The following is a 21,698-nucleotide window of genomic DNA, read 5'->3' as shown; positions in this document are numbered from 1 at the left end:
CGTTTGGCGGCCCGGGCAGTTTTGGGGGCTATGAACAGTGATCTCTATTGTTGAATGTCCCACTTGGACTGTGTCTGATATCTTTCTCATGATTAGACAGGGGTCACAGGTCTTGAGGAGAAAGGTTACAGAGATGAAACACCGGTTTGTCATATATCAAAGGTTTTTACTGTCAACATAATGTATGACTTGTCAGGTTGACTCTGATCGCCTGGCTGAAGTAGTATTTATCAGGTTTCTTTGAAAAATTACTCTTTTTTTCTTTCTTTTTTTTTTTTTTGATACTGGGGATCGAACTCAGTACCTTGTGCTTGCAAGGCAGGCTCGGGAACCGCTGAGCTAAATCCCTGGCCCCAAAATTACTCTCTTTTTTTCCCCCTTAGAAGTCTCTATTTTATTATTTATTCATTTTTTTTTTCCAGTAATGGGAATTGTACTTAGGACCATGTGCTTGCCAGGCAGGCATGGTGCCACTGAACTACATCCCCTGCCCAGAAGTCTCTGTTTTATTTTTGTTTTTTTTGGTACCAGAGATCGAACTCGGGACCTTGCACCTGCAAGGCAGGAGGCAGAACCACTGAGCTAAATCCCCAGCCCGGAAATCTCTGTTTTAAATTTCAGTATAATATTGGTACTTGACTACTTAATGGATTGTCTCTAAGAGCAGTGAGAGAGAGGCAGATAGAGATTGGAATCACCTGAACCAAGAAGATTTGATTTCTGGACTTTTGCCCTAAAATGGGATGTGAGGCATCCTTTTACCTCCCCATAGCTTTTCTGTCCTTTCTGTAAGAGTCATAGCTGATAAAAGGTTAGCAAATTGTGTAGTAGATATATGAGTAAGGGAAGGAGTGATGCTGTGGTGCTTTCAAGAGACTTAGAATACCATAAGTTTTGTTTTTTGAGACAGTCTTGCTGTGTGGACCGGGCTGGTCTCGAACTCATGGCTCAGCCTCCTGAGTTCTGGGATTACAGGTGTGTGCCAGCATGCCGGGCTACCAGAAGTTTTTGTTCTTTTAAAGTACTTATCAAAGACTGATTTTTTTTGTGATACAGGAAGTGATGATGCCTTGTGTCACATAGTTAGGGGCAGTCGTTTTTTGGGGGGGGCGGGGTACCAGGGATCGAACTCAGGACCTTGCTTTTGTGAGGCAGGCGCGGTGCCACTGAGCTAAATCCCCGCCCCAAGGGGCAATCGTTTTAAGAACCTTTTAAAGTTCTTTGTGTGTTTGCTTTTCTCACTTAAACTTCTCAAAGGGATTCATACTCCAGTGAAAAAAAAAGGGCCAGGGTAGAGAGGATTACTGTGTGGCTTAACAACAAAAGGAAGGTGTTTGCTAAATGTCAGAGCCCAGTTTTTGGATTGAATTAATGATTTATTTACATTTTACAAGATTGTGTGAAAAGGGTGAGAAGGCCAAGGGTAAACCTAGAAAAAGAAACTAGCATTCCTTTGCCAGCTGCCTATTGGCTGCGGCGGAGCGTGCGTCCTTCCCGTAAGGAGGCAGCCTGAGGACTTTTCGGGCCGCTTCCCCGCCTGATCCGCTGTGCACCTCGCTCTCATCCACACCTGACCCAAACCCAGTCTGTGCCTTTGTTTAGCAGTCATGCCCGCATAACTAGTTAGGGTTCTCTGTATTTCCCCTTTCCACTGAAAAACTTCAGCGCTGTCTTTTTATGGTATTGCGACCTTTGGTCAAGTCATTGCTGTGAAAAGTGCAGAGCCTTTAGAGGTGCTGTCAGGACAGGACTGCTCAGGGCGGGCTCGCCCAGGGATCCGCCCCACGAGGCCTGGGCTGAGGCTGTGCCCCTGGCTTACGCTTGAGCAGTTTGGTTTCTTTGCTCTGCGACAAAATGAAAAGATACCCTTACCCTCTTTGTTTCTTGTAACACTGACCCTTTCACCATATATAAAGAAAAATAAGATTAGGTAATTATAGAGTTTAAAGTGTAATAATTTATAAAGAAAGTAAAAAGTAAGAATGAATTTTTTTTTTATTTTTACTAGAATGAGAATGTTACTGAGTAATAACATTTATTTTCTTTTTTTTAAAGCTCTTAACAGATAGTTCTTCCCCAGACCAGGGACCAAATAAGGTTTTTGATCTTTGCGTAGTATGTGGAGACAAAGCATCAGGTAACATTAAAAATAACTCCTACAAGTGTTGTGTTGTTAAAATAACTACGATATCACCATGTTTCTTCTAAAAATAAAAAGAAATAAAGAAGTGGGTCATTTTCATGGTTCATATTTGTAGCCTATAATATTTAGCTAATTTTTTCTCAGCCTTTTAAAGTTCACTTTTTAAAACTTTGATGCAATTTAATTTGTAATGAATAAAATATATATTTCAATGAGCTATGAAAAATTTCATTTTTGAAAGTGAAAAAAATTTATGAATGTGAAAACAAAATTTATGAAAAGACTCACTTTAGAAATGAATTGTGATCTTTTGTAATGTATCACATTTTTATCCTACTTCTTGAGTCTTGCCCCAGGAATAATTTGAATTATTGAGGTGGAAAAAACTTTGGGTTCATCTGGAAAAAATCTGGTTCATCTCATATATTGTGGTTTAAGAAATGAGTTTATTTCTATTCTTAAAAATGAGTCTTTTGTGTTTTCTTGAACATTTTATCTCTAGGGCGTCATTATGGAGCAGTAACTTGTGAAGGGTGCAAAGGATTTTTTAAAAGAAGCATTCGAAAAAATTTAGTGTACTCATGCCGTGGATCAAAGGACTGTATTATTAACAAGCACCATCGGAACCGCTGTCAGTACTGCAGGTTACAGAGATGTATCGCCTTCGGAATGAAACAAGACTGTATGTATTAGCTGGAAAGGAGGCTTCTGACAAATTAACACATTAAAATATGTCTAATGTATGTTTTACAGATTTTCAACTAAAGATAAAAGGATATGTACATGTGTATGTCTTATTTAGTCAACAGAGGTTTTGTAGCAAGCCTCTTTTCCGGGTGCCTTGTGCTGCTGGGGATCACAGCAGGCCCTCACGCGTGCCAGGAAAGCACTGTCCCGCCGAGCCACACTCTAGCCCACATGCATATATTTTTAGCTTGAATTTAGCACAACAAACAACAACAGTAATATAAAGCATAACTAGCCAGGTACGATGGTGTGCATCTGTGGAAGCTGAGGCAGGAGGATTGTGAGTTTTTCAGGTCAGCCTGGAGCAAGACTTGTCTCAACAGAACCAAACAACAAAAAGAGCATAACTAACTTTAAGATGCCAGTTTACTGGGGTTTTTTTCCTTCTTGTGTTTGATTGATTGATTAGTGTTATGAGACTACGTCTTGCTGTGTCACCCATGCTGGCTTTGGACTTGTCAGGATCCTCCTGCTTCAGCCTCCTGGCTGCTGTGACTACCGGCACATGCCACAGTGCCTGGCTTACCAAGCTACTTTTCCACTGAACTTCTACAAAGAGATTCATGGAGGCTGAGGCACCGGAGCCCAGGAGTTCACACCAAGCTGGGCAACATAGCAAGACCCCCATCTGGAAGGAACTTAAATAAGGTCACAAGAGAGCAGCTGACCCTGCACCGATGGACCCCTGCCATCTCCCAGTCGGCAGCTCATACGCATAACAAGTGACAAGACTTTGCTTTGAATCCTAGCAGTTGGTGTGGTTGTTACCGTGGATCCCCTACACACAGATGTGCGCTTAACAGGATACCTTATCTCTTTATTTTATTATGAAATAAGATTTTTATAAATATTTCATATTACCTGTATTAACTTTCATATATAATATTATAAAGACCAGGCAGTTGAATTAGTTGACTTACATCTGAAAAAAATCTCACTGCTGTTAGCTAAAAAGGGTGATATATCTTAGGCCTTTTTGTGACTATTGGTATTATTTTCTTTAAAAAAATTTTTTTTCCGGTACCAGGAATAGAACTCGGGACCTTGTGCTTGCCAGACAGGTGCAGTAGTCTTAATTTAATTTAATTTTTTTGTTGTTGTTGGTGGTTTCTTTTTGTTTTTGTTTTTTTTGTACCAGGGATCGAACTTGGGACCTTTTGCTTTTGAGACAGGCGGCGGCACCACTGAGCTAAATCCCCGGCCCTAATTGTATTTTTTTAATTAGATTTCTAATTTTAGTTCTTTTTTAATTTTTTCAGTAGTAGGGATTGAACCCAGGGCCTTTGTACTGAAATATTCCTAATCCTGCCCCCTTTTTTAAAAATTGTTTTTATTTCAAGACAGGGTCTCATCGAGTCACTGAGTTGCCTGTTCTGGGCTTGAACTTGTGAGCCTTCTGCTTTGCCCTCCCAGAGTGCTGTGATTACCAGCATTTCCCACCACACTGGGCCAGTTACTCCTTCCTAACTGAGCTTTTATTCTTTGTGCGTGTGTGCGTGCTTGTGCCCCACACATGTGCATGCATGCTACTAGGGCAAGATCCCAGGGTCTAGCACTGAGCTATGTCCCCTACCCTTTTTATTTTGAGACAAGGTATTGCTGAGTCGCTAGGCAGGCTGTGAATTTTCAGTCCTTCAGCCTTCCAGGTGGCTGGGACTATAGGCATCCCCCACCTTACCCTGTGACAGTGATTGATTGATTGATTATTTATTTATTTATTTATTTATTTTTTAATTGAGACAGTGTCTCACCATGCAGTTCAGGCTGGTCTTGAACTCACAGAACTCCTCCTGTCTCGGCCTCCAGAGTGCTGGGATCATAGGTGTATGCCATTAGGCCTGGCTTGACAATGAGCTTTTAAAAAATGAAAGTTCCTCTACGTTTCTATCACAGGGATGATTGGATAGGGAGAAACCAGGGAATGAGAGATGTAACATGGCCGATTTTACAGAGGAAGCAGCTTTGTTGAATTTACACATAATTTCCAAAGACTTATGGTTATCTTTGGAATTCGGTGTTTTAACCATGGCTCCTATTAGCAGCATTGCTGATCCTGAGCTTAATTTATGATAATTGGCTATAAGTTCTGTATTATAATTGTTGAACACATTTTTGTAGCTGTTCAGTGTGAAAGAAAACCCATTGAAATGTCCCGAGAAAAATCTTCCAACTGTGCCGCTTCAACAGAAAAAATCTATATCCGCAAAGACCTTCGAAGTCCGCTGGCTGCAACTCCGACTTTTGTGACAGACAGTGAGGCCGCAAGGTAATGTGCAGCAGCGCAGCAAGTCTCCGCCCACTTGCTCCTCCCCAGGGACTGATGTCTGTGCTCCTGTTGCAGGTCCGCGGGGCTGCTGGACTCGGGGATGTTGGTGAACATCCACTCTTCCAGTACGAAGGCCGAGTCGGCGGTACTGGTGACGCCCGAGAAGGTTCGTTCCCTGTGCTTTTGGTTTTTTGGCGCTGGACTCAAATCCGGGGCTCATGCACCCGTGTTAAGCACACACTGTACCATGGTGCTACGCCCCAGCTTGAAAAGCTACAATTTTGCTTTAAAATTTTAAACAGTCATGGTGCTGCATGGCTATAATTCCAGCACTTGGGAGGCTGAGGCAGGAGGATTGCCACAAGTTGGAGCCCAACATAGGCTACATCGTGAGTTTAAGGGCAGCCTGGACTATGTAGTGAGGCCTTGTCTCAGACACCAAAAAAATTGTTTTAAGCTTTAAAAATTTTTTTGTTTTATCTCTCTCATCACTTTGGTTAACTGATTTGATCTTAAATACTCTCCATTATAAGTTGTTTTTTTAAAACATAAATTGTCAGCTGTTTGGTAGAGATGTCTGTTACTTGGAGAATTATAGCTTCAACATGAAAGCGACAAACATTTAGAATTTCTCTAGGTTTCTTTTCTTTAATCCTGAAATAAAAGTTATCAGAAAAAGAAATACAGATGCAAAATTCTCAGCATCCTTTTGTTTTCTACTACAGATTTGTTAGTGCCAGATAATTAAAAGATCTTAGATAAAGAAAAATTCTTAGCACACCTCAGTCAAAACATTCACTTGAAAACCAGGCATGGTGGTGCTCATCTGTAAACTCTGCACTCAGGAGGGAGGCTGAGGCAGGAGGATTGTTGTCAGTTCGAGGCCAGCCTGAAGTACATTGTGAGACCCTGTCTCCCCGACCCCCCGAAAAAAGAATATTCATGTGAGTCAAGAATATGACTGAGACTACCAAGCAGTCACAGTACATGTCCAGGTCGTCTAGGTTCTCTTGAGATTGAAGCAGCTTTTTCTTAGGGAAGGGCTCTAAAGGGAAAAAAAGGCTTCTTTTCTTTAATTGAGCCTGTAAAGTTTCTGTATTCTTCAGAAACCCTTGTGAGCACAAGGGACAAAATCTGATAAGATTCTAGGGAGTCAATGTCAGGGCCCTTCTCTGCCAGTAACAGGATCTGGGTTTGGTTTTAGTTTAGTTTTGTTTTGCCATGGGTGGGCTCAAATGTAGAGCCCACCCATGGCAATGAGTTCTCTGCCCTGGGCCCCTGACCAGCCCTGGAATCTGCTCTACATGACTTGTAAGATGATTTGTCCTATTTACATGTGTTTTTTAAGCTCTTTTTATAAAATAATTACACCTGGTGCATAAAGGATATATGATACACATTATTAACAACAAAAATGAACATAAATGGGAAGAAATGTAATTTAATATCTTTATAGAAGAAGCAGCTGTGACATGATTGGCTGTGAAGTACAGTTTGGGGCTATTATTTAACAGAACTGGGGATCAGACGCAGGGCCTTGTGCACGGTAGGCAAGCACTGTATTAGACACTGAGCTACACCTGCAGCCTTAAACATTTTTTAAGAAATGTACCTGATATTTTTTTAAACTTAAATTTTCCTCAAAAAGTGGCTAATGGCTCAGATCTCGTGGATTTGACTTTCGTTTATTCTAGTGTACTTCTCTTTTTGCATTTCATAATCTAGAATTGAATATTTTAGATTTTAAAAATAGACCAATTCACAGAATTTTGTTTTATTTTATTATTTTTTTTAAGGCTGAATCATGTCAGGGAGATTTGAGTACATTGGCCAGTGTGGTTACGTCACTAGCAAACCTTGGAAAGACAAAAGAGCTTTCTCCAGATAGTAACGGCACATCAGTGATGGAGAGTTTACACAATGGGGACGTGTCTTTGGGTGAATTTCATCAAGAAATGCAGACCAGTGGTGACGTTTCAAGGTGAGGTCTACTTTGCTATGTATGTATCCTTTAGTATGTGTATTGAAATACTTTTGTGTTAAATGCTATTTATAGAAGTTTCAGGAAACAAATATTTTTATTAGATGTCTTTAAAAAATAAGGCATAGTAAGCTTTAAGTGAGAAGCCATGTGTGGTACAAAATACTGTATCCAACAGGTTACATTTTAAATAGCAAGGACAGTAAGTGAATATTATAAAATCAGAAATATTATTTTAAAAGTTAGGAATTTTCTCCCTCTTCCATGATAATTTGAGTGTGACATTTCAGATATTTTAGTTTCCAAATTTTATCTTATGTATGTAGAATAAAGCATTTTCTTGCTAGACAGTCATGTTGATATGCTCCACACTAATTTCTAGTAATAAAAATAAGTATAAAAGAGCTAGTTGAATTAACGGTAGTTTTAAGTTACTCTTGAAAAATTACTACTGGAGTGCTGTTTTTCAATTTGTCAATATTTTAAAGACATTAACCACTTACCAGTCCAATTATTTAAATACAGGATGACCAAAAATTGCAATTTAAAAAAATTTTTATAAGATAATATAACAGGAAATATAAAAACAATTTTATCAGGGCCGGAGATTTAGCTCAGCGGTTCCACCGCCTGCCTCACAAGCGGAAGGACCCAAGTTTGATCCCCGGTACCAATAAAAACAAAAAAAAACCAAAAAAACCCCCCAATTTTATCAGATTTATTGAGTACAAGAATTGACTGGTAGAAATGGCACCTGCCGGAGTGATACTCGGGATAGTGGGCACTCCCCAAGAGAGGCTCTGGGTAAACTGTTAAGTGGTTAAGTAAATTTCTTCAGACTTTTCTCACACTCATTTTTATTTAAAATATTAAGTATTGCCCTGAGGGTGTAACTCAGTGATGGGACACTTGCATAGCAGGCAGGATGTCCTGGGTTGGATCTGTAGCACCACAAAAAAACCAAAGAATTGAATAGGTTGCATTTAAGAGCTACAGTAAGTACTTTGTTGAATATGAGATTTTATGGAATTCTAGAAGACAGATACCATTGAAAAATATGCAGAGCTATTTTGAAGTTATTTATTAATACTAATTAATTATCATCCTAATCTTAAATTCTTAGTAGCTTACATTTAGCTGTGTAACCAAGGGCTTAAAAATACTATCTGAATGTTTAAATAAAATGAAGACTCAACTTTGTGCAGTGTTCGACACAGTCGTGAACATAAGTTCTTACTCTTACCCTTTCCAAGTAACTGTATGTAAAATATGTATGTACATATGTCTGTGTGTAAAATAAACCATGAGGATTTTTCTTTCTCTTAATTTTATAGGATTTTTGTTTTGTTTTGGGTTTTGCTTTTTGAGACCAGGTCTTGCTATGTCGTGGCAGTCATCCCGCCTCAGCCTCTCCAGTGCTGGGACTATAGATATGCACCACCATGGCTGGCAAGATCTTTTTAAAGTGCTTTAATTCTTTGGTAATGTGAAGTTTAATTTGTTGATTTTGGAGAGACTCATAGAAGTTATTGAAATAGTGCTCAATGATAACACAAAGTTCTGTCCTCTTTTTTTTTGTACTGGGGATCGAACTCGGGACCTTGTGCTTGCAAGGCAGGTGGTGGCACCACTGAGCTAAATCCTCGGGCCCAGGGTTCTGTCTTCTAAAGAGTTGTGTGTGGGTAGGCTTTTTGTTTGTTTTGTGGTGCTGAGGATTAAACCCACAGGGCCTTGCCCATGCTGGTTAAGCATTCTACAACTGAGCTATATCCTCAGCCCTATTTTCTAAATAATTTTTTAGCTTTAAATTTTAATTTTGGCGTTTTATATAGAATTTCCATTGTACTGCTTGAGATTGGCTGCACTCAGCTTCTGGTGTCTTCTTGTAGGGCATTTGACACCCTTGCCAAAGCGCTGGACCCTGGAGAGAGCAGCACCTGTCAGAGCTCAGGGGAGGGCCCGGAAGGAGGCAGACACCTGGCCGCAGGAGAGTCCAGCATGAGTTACATCGAGAAGGAGGGGCCGCTTCTCAGCGAGTCACATGTAGCTTTCAGGGTATCTCTATATATTTCTCAAACTTTTATGTAACGTTATTTGATTTTAATCTGCCTTTCAAAAATCAGAGTCCCATCTTTTGTGTTACTCAAGTCAGAAATGTCCCTCGTAGATCAGAACCGGGACGGACACCCACACATCTGGCTGTAATGTGGTGGCCGCCTAAACATCGGGCTTGCCAGTTCATCGTGACAGCAGTGTGTGGCCCAAGTCTGCACAGTGGGCGTTATAGCCGCTGCACGGCTGCTTCCCTTAAAGCCTTGGCTTTGCTGCAGTGTGGAGCGCACTGCGTTTGTTCAGTGCCTAGCTGCTGCTGCTGCCGTACTGCACATCAGAGTCTAAGGCACAGAGGTTCTGCTTTACCATAGTAACCACAGAGAATCCCATGCGTTATATACCATCCTAATTAGCTTTCTGCATTGTCACAATAAAGTACAAATTAGTACATTTCAGCGTTTAGTTTTGGTTTTCTTTTGGTACCAGGAATCGAACTCCAGACCTTTTGCTTGCGAGGCAGGTGGCGGCACCACTGAGCTAAATCCCTGACCCTTCAACATTTAGTTTTTAGCTTTTTTTTACTTCTTTACCATTTTGAAGGAGGTACGTTTTTAATTTTTTTCCCCTAAATACACTTTTTAATGGGAACATTATTAAAAAAAGATCACCTGCTTTTTGGCTTTTTGAGACAGGCTCTTCCTCTGTGGTTCAAGCTGGCCTTGAACTCACTGTGTAGCCCAAGCTGGCCTCAACTCAGGGTGATCCTCATGCCTCAGCCTCCCGAGTGCTGGGATCACTAGTGTGTGTGCACCACCACACACGGCTTAAAAAGATCAATTTACGCCTGCCATGCCAAGCGCAAGGTCCCAAGTTCCATCTCCGGTACCAAAACAAACAAACAAAAAGATCAATTTATAGGCCGGGGATTTAGCTCAGCAGTGCCACCACTTGCCTCACAAATGCAAGGTGCCAAGTTTGATCCCCGATACCAAAAAAAAAAAAGATCACTTTATAGTATTGGATTCAGATCCTACTTTTTGACCTCCTTCACTTTCCTCATGCTGTGTCTTTGCTCTGCCAATTGTGGGTACTGTTACCAAGCAGTGTGCAAAGTGATAGGATGTATGTATGTGATTTCACTTAGCAAAACGTAGCTGTCCTGGAACATCTAAAGGTCATTCTTTGTAAATTTACTATAGCGTATAAGTTCCCAAAGATTTCTTGGGAAGAAAATGCAGTTACGAAGTTTGTGTATGTATGTCAACATATACATATACATATACATGTATATATGTATACATATTGCCAGTTGCAGTAATGAACATAAAACAGCTGTAACCTTGGCCAGGCATGTGGTGGCACACACCTGTGATCCCAGCATTCTCTGGGAGGCTGAGGCAAAGGATCATAATTTCAAGCTCAGCTGGGGCAACTCAGCCACTTAATGAGACCCTGTCTCAAAATAGAAAATGAATAAAGGCCTTGGGATGTAGCTCAGTGCAAAAGCCTGGGTTCAGTCCTCAGTACTGATAGGTAGGCAGGCAGGTAGACTGATCATTGACCAGGCTGTATATAATAATATTTATATTTATAAAAGTCAACTTGATAGAATAGGCATTAACAAAAGTCATCATGGGTTAAATAATAATTGCTGTAGTTTGATATAGTTGATTCAACTTATCAGTGAAATCAAATTTGATGTGAAACTTTAAAGATAACTTACATAGGAAAATTAGAACTGTTTTATCTGGGATTGGGAATATATAATTCAGTAGAGCAGTTGCCTAGCATTTGCAAGGCCTTGGTGTTTGATCCCCAACACTGCAAAAAAAAAAAAAGAAAGAAAGAAATTATCTGCTCTGTACAGGAAAAGTTTTTATGAGTGGTATGAAAAAATGAGAATATGGGCTGGGGATTTAGCTCAGTGGTTTCGCCGCCTGCTACGCAAGCGCAAGGACCTGAGTTCAATCCCCGGTACCAGAAAAAACAAAACAAAACAAAAAAAAGAAAAAATGAGAATAATCAGTGTCATCTCTAAAAATTATGGTAGGATCTATAGACAGGGATGTAGCAGGGCAAAAGAATCTTTTTCCCATTGTTCTTTTCTTCTCCAAAGGAAAAGTATTCTTTTGTTAGTTTTATTTTCTGTGAAGAAAGGTAAAATGAGACAAGTGTATGAAGGACAAAGAAAAAGGCCAGAGGCCATCTTTAGGAAAAAGTTGGTTTTTTTATCTTTGATGTTGTTCCTCAAAATTTTGATTCCTCAAAATAAGTGCTTTTAACAGATGAATTAGGCAAATTGGAGCTTCTCTTTCTTTCTGGAATTGACTTTCCCCATTCCTTCTGTCACTTCTTATACTCTAGGTATCCTGAGAGCACCGTGAAGTGTTTCTCTGAACAGGACCACTTCTTTGATCTTGCTTACAGTCCTGGAGTTAGAAGGTTGATTCTCAGCGAGTCCCCTGCTTAGTTCCTGGTCCCGGGAGTCTCATGGCTGTTTCTGTCCTTGCAGTTCTCTGATCACTAGTTCCAGGCCTGACATCTGCAGTCACATAGCTCAGTCCGTCCACTTTTCATCGCCGAGCTGAATAGCGTTGCTGTTCTCTGGCATCTTTATGTGTGGCGCAGGCTGCAGCATATTTTCACATACGGTTCTTCACTTGAGCCTTAATGCATTCTCTTGGGGAGGTTAAAATTTTTATTCTCATTTGGTAGGTAAAGAGATTTTCAGTGTCTTGTTCAAAATTACTGTAGAAATAATCTAACAATGAAGCTGTAATTGTGAAGAATGTAGAACAATATTAATATTTAATGTTTTTATTAAAAGTTTTACTGTTTCTCTTGCTTTGTACAATGCCTTATAAGTATAATCAAGGTAGGTAGTATTTCCATTTTAGAAATAAGTATGTGAGACAGAAGTGAGGTGATTTCCAGTACTCTTCTTTGTATGTTTATTATCTCATTAGAATCCTAGTCCTCTTATATACCTGCATTTGAAACCTGAGAGTCCTCTTCATTCTTTCATTCTCTCCACAACTCACTCCCCTCCTTTCCTTCTTAATTTTTTTTGGAGACAGGGTCTCACTTTGTAGTTTGGACTGGCCTTGAGCTCACTGTGTAAGCTAGGCTGGCCTTGATGGCTGCTGCAGTCCGCCTGCCTCTGCCTGTGGAGTGCTGGGATTATAGGCGTGCACCACCACGCCCAGCCTCCCTTCCTTTCATAGCTGAACTTCAGTCATTCTGTTATTTGAATTTCTCCATTTTGGTCTATTTCCATCACCATGTTTTAAGCCTCTTAAAATTTGTAACTTGCACTGTTAAAATAATATCTTTGCTTGTAGTCCATCCTCTCCATCTTTTCCTGTGCACTAGTACCAGGATTGATACTTGTTAAAAATCACTCTAAAAATCACAGTGGTCATTTGGCCATTGTGTTTGCCTAGCATGTGCAAGCCCTTGGGTTTAATTGCCAGCACTGCTAAACATTTTTTTAGATAAATAATAAAAGCCTTCCTATTGCCCATGTGAGATTGTGGTCTTCCTGCCACAGTCTCCTGAGTGGTAGGATTACAAGTGTAAGCCACCACACCTGGCCTCTTAGCCATGTCCACAGCTGGTTCCATTTTCATTCTCTTCCTCCATTGAGATAGCAGTACATGTATTTCTCTGTAAATGGTTGTGGAGCAAATGATTGTTTTTTAAGCAAATGATTTGTGTCCAGACAAATAATAAAAAGTTAGAAGTACTAGAACCCAGACATCCTGACTCAAGTCAAATGATTTTCCTAAAGCTGTATTGTACAGGCTTTAGCAGAATTCTATGCAGGAATCGCCAGAAAGGTAATTGCAAAGGCAAGTAATAAAAAAGGCAAGCTCGAAAATAGGTGATCAGCCTTAGGTCTTATCAGTACTCTTTTTTAAAAAATTCAATTTATTAAATGTTTTTATAATTTGAAAAATGTGCAGCATTCAGTTTATAAGCCAGATGATCCATAGGCATTCTTGATAGCTTTAACATAATCTTTGTAGTAGAAACTCACCTTCCATATATGTACAAAGAAAGAAAAATATGTTTTTGCAATTAAAAGACTTGTTATTTTTTTCAGCCAGATTAACGTTCTGATTTATAATACTAGAGGTTTATAAAGTATTTGAAATAATAAATTATGAAACATTTCCTCCTTGAAAATATAACATGATAAAACAGTTTCTATAGTGATCTCACTTTTATAATTAAAGCAGTGGAAGGTTTTCATTGAACACTACTCTTGTGTAAATTAAGGCAGTGTGTTTTCAAGTTTTACATACAGTATTGCAAGTATTTTGTGGTATAGCCAGCTTTAGAGGGTTTTTTTTTTTCTTCTGAGACAGGGTCTTGCTACTGAGTTAAGACTGGCCTTGAAGTCACTGTGTGACCCAGGCTGGCCTTGAATTTGGAACCTTCCTGCCTCAGCCTCCCAAGTGCTGAGATCACAGGTGTGCACCACCACACCCAGCAGCAGAGGGCAGTCTTTATTGTTCTTTTTCATTTATTCTTCCCCCATTAAACTAGTCTTTTTGGTGGTTCTCCTAAATTTTTAGGCTTTTTTTCCCTGTTCACCCAGGGCAATTCTGAGACAGTATGATAGTTTAGATTTTTTACATACATACTCATGTAGAAACAGTTGTATCCTAAGATTATGCGTAAGATGTTTAGTGATTGCTTTAATGATTGGTTGATTGCCTTAAGAACTGTGTTAGTTCTATTTATTTTACTGCTCCAGTAAACATTTCCAGTAAATATAAAAGTTTTTCTTATTACATGGGATTTTAACCCATAATTGCCCTGTTGTTTTACTATGTGGCACCATTAATAAATAGGAAAAACATTTGTGGCTAACAATGAACAAAGGCAGTTGTAATTTTTGTGTTCTACTTAACATTTCTAGAGAACTTGTCATTTTGATGAAAAATTTGCTCTGTTTGGTGTCATAGAACCTATATGTACATTCCCAAGATAACCCTTCACCTGCCCCACCCCAGAGGTAACGCTGTTATCGGTGTGTAGTATGTTTCCTGCTGAACTTCCTGTTCACATGTCTGCCTTTGCACGAGAACATACCCTCGAGCACCCCTGAGGTGTTCCGCATAGATGATTCTTTCCTGGCGATGACAACTTGTATCGATGCCAGTGTTCACCTCCATTCTGTTTGAGGCAGAGCTAAGTGGGCACTTGATGTGTGCTCTTCGTGTGCACAAGTGTGTTTCTGGAGTAGAGGTGTAGAAGTGGTATTACGGGTTTAGGGTCCCTTATCTGAAATGCTTGGGACTGGAAGTGTTTGTGCTTTTAGTTTTTTCAGATTTTGGAATATTCACAGAGACTCTACTGGTTGAACATCTCAAATCTGAAAATCTGAAATGCTCCAAGACATGAAACATTTTCGTTGTTGGTGCCCAAAGTGTTTCAGGTTTTAGTTTTTTGAAATAGGGACGCTCATCCTGAAGTATGGCGCAGGATGTGCCTGGTGTCCAGGGCTGGAAAGTGACTCAGGTGCCCTCCAGCTGAGCACTTGGGGTAGAGGTGCGTGTTTCCATATCCTCACTGCACTGGATAGATACTATGGATCATTTCCACAATTTCATAATAGAAAAAATGTTCCTTACACATTTCATTTATGGCAGTAAAAATTGTGGTTAACAAGACTTTCAGAAATGGTTTCAGAAATCTCTTGATGTAGGTTATTTATTTGCAACAACAGCCAGACACTTAAAATCACCACAGTAAGGTCAGCAGCACAAGCCCATGGGTGGCTGTGTGCAGACATATTTTTTATTAGCTGTAGAATAATTTTTAAATTACTTTTTATTCAGTACCAGTTTTTTAAATAGGGAGATTTTGCACAGACCATATTCTAAAAAATCGAAGAAGTGGCTGGGCTTACCCCAAATTCCCATGTGTTCGTTGTGCTGCGTTCGAGTCATAGATGTGCCCTTTATCTGGAGTTGTGCCCTTGGCAGTTGGCATGGGTGAGCCTGCTTCATTCAGTACTCAGCCCTGCAAGCATTCGGATTCATAAGCCCTGTTACCTCAGTGAATGGAGTTTCAGCTACACAATTGCTCCTTACACTGAATTTGTTGTGCACCATTGTTAAGAAGGAAAGACACATAGGTAAGGTAGTGAGTAACATTTTTTTTTTTTTGGTACCAGGGATCGAACTCGGGACCTTTTGCTTTCTAGACAGGTGGCAGGTGGCAGGCGGCAGGCCGCGGCACCACTGAGCTAAATCCCTCTCCCGGGAATAACTTTTAAAAATAAACCAGAATATCATGGTTGATGTTCATTGAACTACCGCTTCTCTGAATATTGTTGTTAGAAACTGATCTACTCATTTATTCTAAGCCCAACTAGCTGTAAAATCCAGATCCTTGGATTATTTCAAGATTAGCCTCTTTTTGTGAATGTGCTAGACTCATTTGATGTGTTGTGTTTACATTCAACTTTTTCAAAGAATTGCTAATTTCGAGCATGAAGTCACAAGATGATTTACGGCAATCCCTGTTCACACTAGCTCACCATGCCTTCTCCTACGCCCGAGTACCTGAATGTGCACTACATTGGGGAGTCTGCCTCCAGGCTGCTGTTCTTATCAATGCACTGGGCACTTTCCATCCCTTCTTTCCACGCGCTAGGGTGAGTGTTTCTAAGTCCTTGAATGTAAATGTGACTCTGTAGCAAATGTACATTAAGCAAGAATTTTTCATTAAAGGAGAAAAAAACTATAGCATTGTAATGTTTAGTTGTATTATTTATATGACAAATCACGGCAGCTGAGTACTATTTTCTGCATATTATTTCAGTGTTTGGCCTGGTCTGTAGTGTGGATGGAATCTAAGTGCTTGGGTAGCTGTGGCTAGCGTTGGGAACAGCTGTCTTGGTGCAGGCGGAGAGGCTGGAGGCGTGTCGGGTTATCTTCTCCCTCCCACTACCACCCTTTGGGCTCCCATCCCAGGCATGCTACTATAGTTCTGAAATTTGTTTACAGCAGTTATGTTTAAAAATAGAATTGTTTTCCATTCATGAGGTTACCTCTGTCAAAAAAGATGGAAAATGTAAAACCTTTGCTGGGCATGAAGGTGGCACAGGCCTGTAATCCCAGCACTCGGAAGGCTGAGGCAGGAGGATTGTTGTGAGTTCAAGACCAGCCTGGGCTACAGAGTGAGGCTCTCTCTCAACCACCCTCTCAATACACACACACAAAGAAGAAAGAAAATTGTAAAACCCTCACAGTACCACTATAATGATTTAGAGATTCAGTCTTACCACTGAAGAACAATCTGTATTCGGTTCTAGAGTAATCAGATGAAATGGAAAATGCTGTATTATAAGGAATCCAAGTTTTATCAAAGTTTGTCCAACATATTTAGATTACTTTAAAATAACTAGTATAGTGGTGGCTAACCTGTGGTGCATGTGTTGTGTTTTTCTTTTAAGACAAAAGATGTTAATCCATGAGTTGTTTTTCTCCAAACTAAAACCTCACTATTCAGGTTTAACTGCAGTGTTGGCACTTGGAATAAATAAGTGGGTTTGTGTTGCAGTTTGGCACTGTCTCTTAAAATGTTCACCATCACTGAACTAGTATTTGAGAAAGTGAGGCAGTGGAAAAAGTTAAGCCCAAAATTTATTCTATTCCCAGGCCCCTACTCATGACTGATTTTATAAATAATTCACTTTCATAACCTATATGTCAATTTTCCTATTTATCAAATGAAAAAAATCACTGTCCATCCCTGTCTTCAGAATATTTTGAATATAAATAACATCGGAATCCTGAAGCTAAAAGATATTTAATATTATGATGTGCTCACCACTCAGTGTTAGGTATTTCCCACATTAAATCTCACACTTAAATGTACAGTTACATAGACCACAAGTCTGATTTAGAGTGGTTAACCTTTTAGTCCTTTTTCTCAAAATAACATTCGACTTTCAAAATTTCTCCAGTTTTCTTTTTTGGGGGAGGTTTGTTTTTGTCTTTGGTTTTGTTTTTGAGACAGGCTCTTGCTATGTAGTTCAGGCTGGTCTTGAATTCACTGTGCAGCCCAAACTGGCCTCGAACTCACAGTGATCCTCCTGCCTCAGCCTTCTAAGTGCTGGGATTACAGGTGTGCACCACCACGCCCAGCTTCTTTAGAAACAATCACAGTGTAAAATTGTACATGTCAGCATTTTATTACTTTAGAAGCATTACGTATAGTTCACTGTTTGTCTAGCAGTATACCTGGGTCAAAGAAGCTGGTGACATTTTTCATAATAGATTATAGATTATTACAGTAAAACAACAAAAGAAAGGGATTCGGGGTGAAATTTAAACTTGTTGAGTTGAAACAGTCATAATACCATGATTTCAATACTTCTGTTGAGTATGATTATCCCGAGTAAATATTCCGCATGTTGAGGAAACCAAACATAATGCCTGTGATTTCTGGCTGTCGCACAGCTGTTTTCCCTGAGATCTCCGTTGGAAGTCAGTTTCAGTGCAACAGCCGTGGGAATCTTTGTAATTAGACTACCCGTTGCACTAGCAATTAAAGCCATGAACTGCCACCTGAACTTTTATTTCTTATCCCTGAGTAGATCATCTGTAGGGTGTGGGAGTATAAAGCACTTGCCTGGCAGGTGCAAGAGCCTGGGTTCCATTCCAGCAACAGTAACTACCACGAAAATCCAAATGCTAACAAGAAAAAACTGAGAGCACACATGCCCTTAGCCTCTAGCATCTTATTTTCCACATAGTGTAAGGGTTCCTAGGTTGAAATTTTGGCTTTATTCATCTGCTCACTGGGTCTTTGGATCAGTTACTTAAGTGAGGCTGAGTTCCCACATCTCTCCATTAGAAGCAGAAACCCTTGCGTCTGAACGTGGATTTAACCCTGTGCCTGGTACGGAGTGAATAAGTGATTGTCATTGTCCTTCATGTTACTTCATCCTCTTATTAGCCTTCTTTTAAAAAAGACATTTTTCTCTCCTAATGTATTGAAGTTTTAAAAAAAACATTGAAACAGCATAGCTACTTTCACATAGTCTGAGGGTTTTGGTTTTTTGGGGGTGTTTTTTTTGAGCAAATGTGTAGACAGGTTGCCATGTGTACTAATAGTGTCTTAGCATTTCCTCCGGAAGCAAAACACTGCAATCTGGCAGTTTATGGCTTGGGCGCTGCTCCGATTTCCTCGCCCTGGTGACACTTAGACATCTCTCATCCCCACACTGATGCTCCTTACTGTGACTCTGGGTTTTCTGTTGTTTTTCCTTTCCTGTGTTTGCTGGTTCATGAGCTTGGCTAGCTGTTTCCTCTTTAAAGTATCAGAAACAGAAGTTAAGATGAAAACTGCTTTGCTTTTATCTTTCTCTCATATTTAAAATGATACTGCAGGGTAGAGCTACAAAGTAAAACCTCACTTTCCAGAGGTAACTGACCTCATGTTAGCAGTTTGGTAGTCTATTAGATTTTTTCCATGCTGTACTTATTAAACCATTAAAACACATATCTATGCATTCTTTTCTTTGTCTTGCTTTTTATATTTTTATACACGTGTTAGGGACTTCTTTCTCTATCGGCAGATAATTTATACTAGGTTTTTGGGGGGTTTTGTTTGTTTGTGTTTTTGGAGACAGGTCTCAGTAAGTTGCCCAGGCTGGTCTTGAACCGTGATTCTCCTGCCTCCATGTATGAGAGCGCTGAGATTACAAGCTTGTGACACTGTGCCCTGCCCTATCAAATTTTTCTTTTTTTTAATCATATTTTTCTTAATGGCTACCCACTATTCCATCTTACGAATTTATTATAATTTATTGACATGCCTTAGCAGTAGACGTTTGGATTGTTGCCAATTTTGTTCTTATGTCCAAGGCTACAATGCACATTTTTGGCTACTTATATCATTTCTATAAAATTGGTTTCTTTTTTTTTTTTTTAAATACAAAATGCCTCATGAATTTGCGTGTCATCCTTGCGCAGGGGCCGTGCTAATCTTCTCTGTAAAGTTGGTTTCTGACAAGTGGAATCGCCAGGCCCAGCCTGGTTCCATTTTTGCTTTTGCTAGGTACTGCCTAACTGTCCTCTGAAAATGCGTGGGGCCGGGTTGTGTCACCTAAGGAAGTGTGTGCTTATTTCCTCACACCCTCCTTAACTGGATTTTATCCAGGTTTTCTGATAAATAAAAACAGTATCTTGTTATTTTTATTTCCTTTGATTTTATTTACCTGAGTTTGAATTTTTAACCATTTTCTATATGAATATTTTAAAATACTGATTTTCTTTGTACTCAAATTTTACTTTCAAGTTTAATACTTGGTTTCTTGGTTTCTTGTGTCAAGTAACACTTCTCAAATGAAAAAGAGGTCAGCTTGAAGTTAAAATCTCACCTGAATAATTCTTGTGAGAAGAGTTACTTTGTCACTTTTTAAATTGGGAATGTTATGTTAGCCTTTGTATGAAGTACATCCTATTCTTTAATAAAATGTAATATCATAAAAGTTAGGATTCTCACTGAATGATTTCTGTTAAACACACTGATTTCCATAATTTTGAAGGTATATTAAGCAGAAAGAAATTGCCGACTGTGGTGGTGCACATCTGTAATTCCAGAACACTGGGAAGCTGATGCAGAAAGATTGCAAGTTTGAGCTTAGCCTGTGCAATTTAGTGACTTAGCTGAATTTTGAGACCCTATCTGAAAATTATAAAACAAATTTACAGAAAGGATTGGGAGTGTAGTTCAGTGTGGAGGCCCTGGGTTCATTCCCCAGTGCTGGGAGGGGGGAAAGAAAACTTAAGTACCATTCATGGGGATGTGCGTATCAGGGTGTTCTGAACGGTTTAAATCTCTTTTGAGAAAAATCTGACTTCGTTATCTAAATAAGTGTGGGTCTGGCTTCAGACGAGTTGTTACAAGACCGGTGCCCACAGCTCTTTTGTCCTCTGAGCTCCCTTCTACCTGCCCTGCGTCCCCAAGGTCAGAAGGCATTTGCTGAGCTCCTCATCTGTGCCGAGTACTGCGCTGGTCCCTGAGATAGAGATGTGTGAGGGAGGCTTTGCTTTCAGCAAGCATTTTGTCTCTGTGGGAAGCAGGTCCAAGACAGTAAATCAGGGTGTTGTGTAATAGACACAAAATACAAGTGTCTAGGCGGCACCAAAAGGGCAGCGGAAAGAGAAATGTGAGAGAAGCTGAGCTTATTTTAGGAGGTGGGTAGGTTTATTACTTAGGAAAACCACGCAGGGAAAGGGTATTCTGAGGTAGTGGGGAAGGATTTAATAATGCTCAGAATGTTATATCGCACACCTAATACACGCACATTCTCACTTCAGCAAGTTTGCCATATTCTTCCTTGTTGAGTGCTACCCACCTCGATCTTTTTATTTTGAATTCCCTGCTATCTTTCTTTACTCAGATGCCTCAGATGTCATTGCCTCAGTGGCCCCTCCTCGCTCCAGAAACGGCCATCTCTAACCACCCATGTGACCCTCCCCATTTTCTTACTGATCTCCTACTTTATAGCAATGTAGAATTGTTATTACCTGGAATTTATGTGTGATCCTGTGTATACATTTGTTAAGCTCTTCTTTTTCTTGAAGCAGACTTAGTCCGTCTTACTCACTGCTATTTCCCCAGTGACTTGGAGAGTGCCTATCACAAGGCATGCCATGTTCATGTAATTTTTATCAATAAGTATTTTTTATTTAAATTGATTCAGAGTAATTGTACATACTTATAGGATGCATACAATGGGCAATGATCAGATGAGGCTAATTGGCCTATCTCTGGCCTGTGATACATAAGATTTCTTTGTCTTGGCATCATTCAGAACCCTTTCTATTAGCTACTGTGAAGTAATGATTGTCCACTGTACTATCCTGCTCTGCTGCAGCACATGAGAAGTTCCTCCTATCCAGCTGCCCCCTGGTACCCATTAAACAGCCTCCACTGCCCCACAACATTCTGAAGCTCTGGTAACTGCTCTTCTGCCCTCTGCTTCTCTAAGGTCCACTTTTTGCAGCCAGGTGTGGTTGTGTATGCCTGTAATCTCAGCACTCAGGAGACTGAGGCAGGAGGATTGCCATAATTTCAAGGCCAGCTTGGGCTCCATAGCGAGTTCAAGGCCAGCCCGAACTACATAGTGAGACCTTGTCTCAAAAAAACAAAAGTTCCACTTTTTGGCTTCCACATGAGTGAAGACATATGCCTCTCAGTAATGTTAAGCAAGATGAAGGATATATAGTGTCTGTGTTTTATTCAGATATACAGCCTGAGAGTTGGGAAGCTTATTTTTCTGTTCTCTTATTCTGCTGAATATTTATTATTCAGAAATTCAGGAAAGAGCTTTTGACCTTTCTTATCTCTTGTTAATTATAGTAAAATTGTCTGAAATATAGAACGAACCATTTGTCCCATTATATTGATTGCTTACCTACTGCCAAATAATTCTAATAGTTCCTTTTCAAAAAAATATTTACTTGTCTTTGGAGCAA

The 21,698-nt window shown here is 39.9% G+C and overlaps 1 protein-coding gene and 1 pseudogene across 13 annotated transcripts in view; one reads left to right on the top strand and one right to left on the bottom strand.

Annotated features, from left to right (window-relative positions):
• Window positions 1-21,698, top strand: part of Nr2c1 (nuclear receptor subfamily 2 group C member 1) — a 49,872-nt gene that overhangs the window by 19,463 nt on the left and 8,711 nt on the right. For 11 of the 13 annotated variants that reach the window (XM_004844935.3, XM_004844941.3, XM_087192612.1 and 8 more), the window contains 7 exons: window positions 2,056-2,137; window positions 2,646-2,825; window positions 5,009-5,156; window positions 5,232-5,322; window positions 6,953-7,137; window positions 9,027-9,192; window positions 15,738-15,859. In XM_004844935.3, the coding sequence (XP_004844992.1) occupies window positions 2,056-2,137; window positions 2,646-2,825; window positions 5,009-5,156; window positions 5,232-5,322; window positions 6,953-7,137; window positions 9,027-9,192; window positions 15,738-15,859 (974 nt within the window). The remainder of the gene's footprint in view (window positions 1-2,055; window positions 2,138-2,645; window positions 2,826-5,008; window positions 5,157-5,231; window positions 5,323-6,952; window positions 7,138-9,026; window positions 9,193-15,737; window positions 15,860-21,698) is intronic. The other 2 variants (XM_087192613.1, XM_021258461.2) reach the window with 2 other exon arrangements.
• LOC147823582 (U6 spliceosomal RNA) lies at window positions 19,143-19,238 on the bottom strand (annotated as a pseudogene).

The sequence above is a fragment of the Heterocephalus glaber genome, unplaced genomic scaffold (genome assembly GCF_053883595.1).
Source record: "Heterocephalus glaber isolate CG9 unplaced genomic scaffold, H.glaber_assembly_v1.0 deba00001572, whole genome shotgun sequence".
Classification (NCBI taxonomy): Eukaryota; Metazoa; Chordata; class Mammalia; order Rodentia; family Bathyergidae; genus Heterocephalus; species Heterocephalus glaber.
This window is presented reverse-complemented; position numbering and strand designations above follow the sequence as displayed.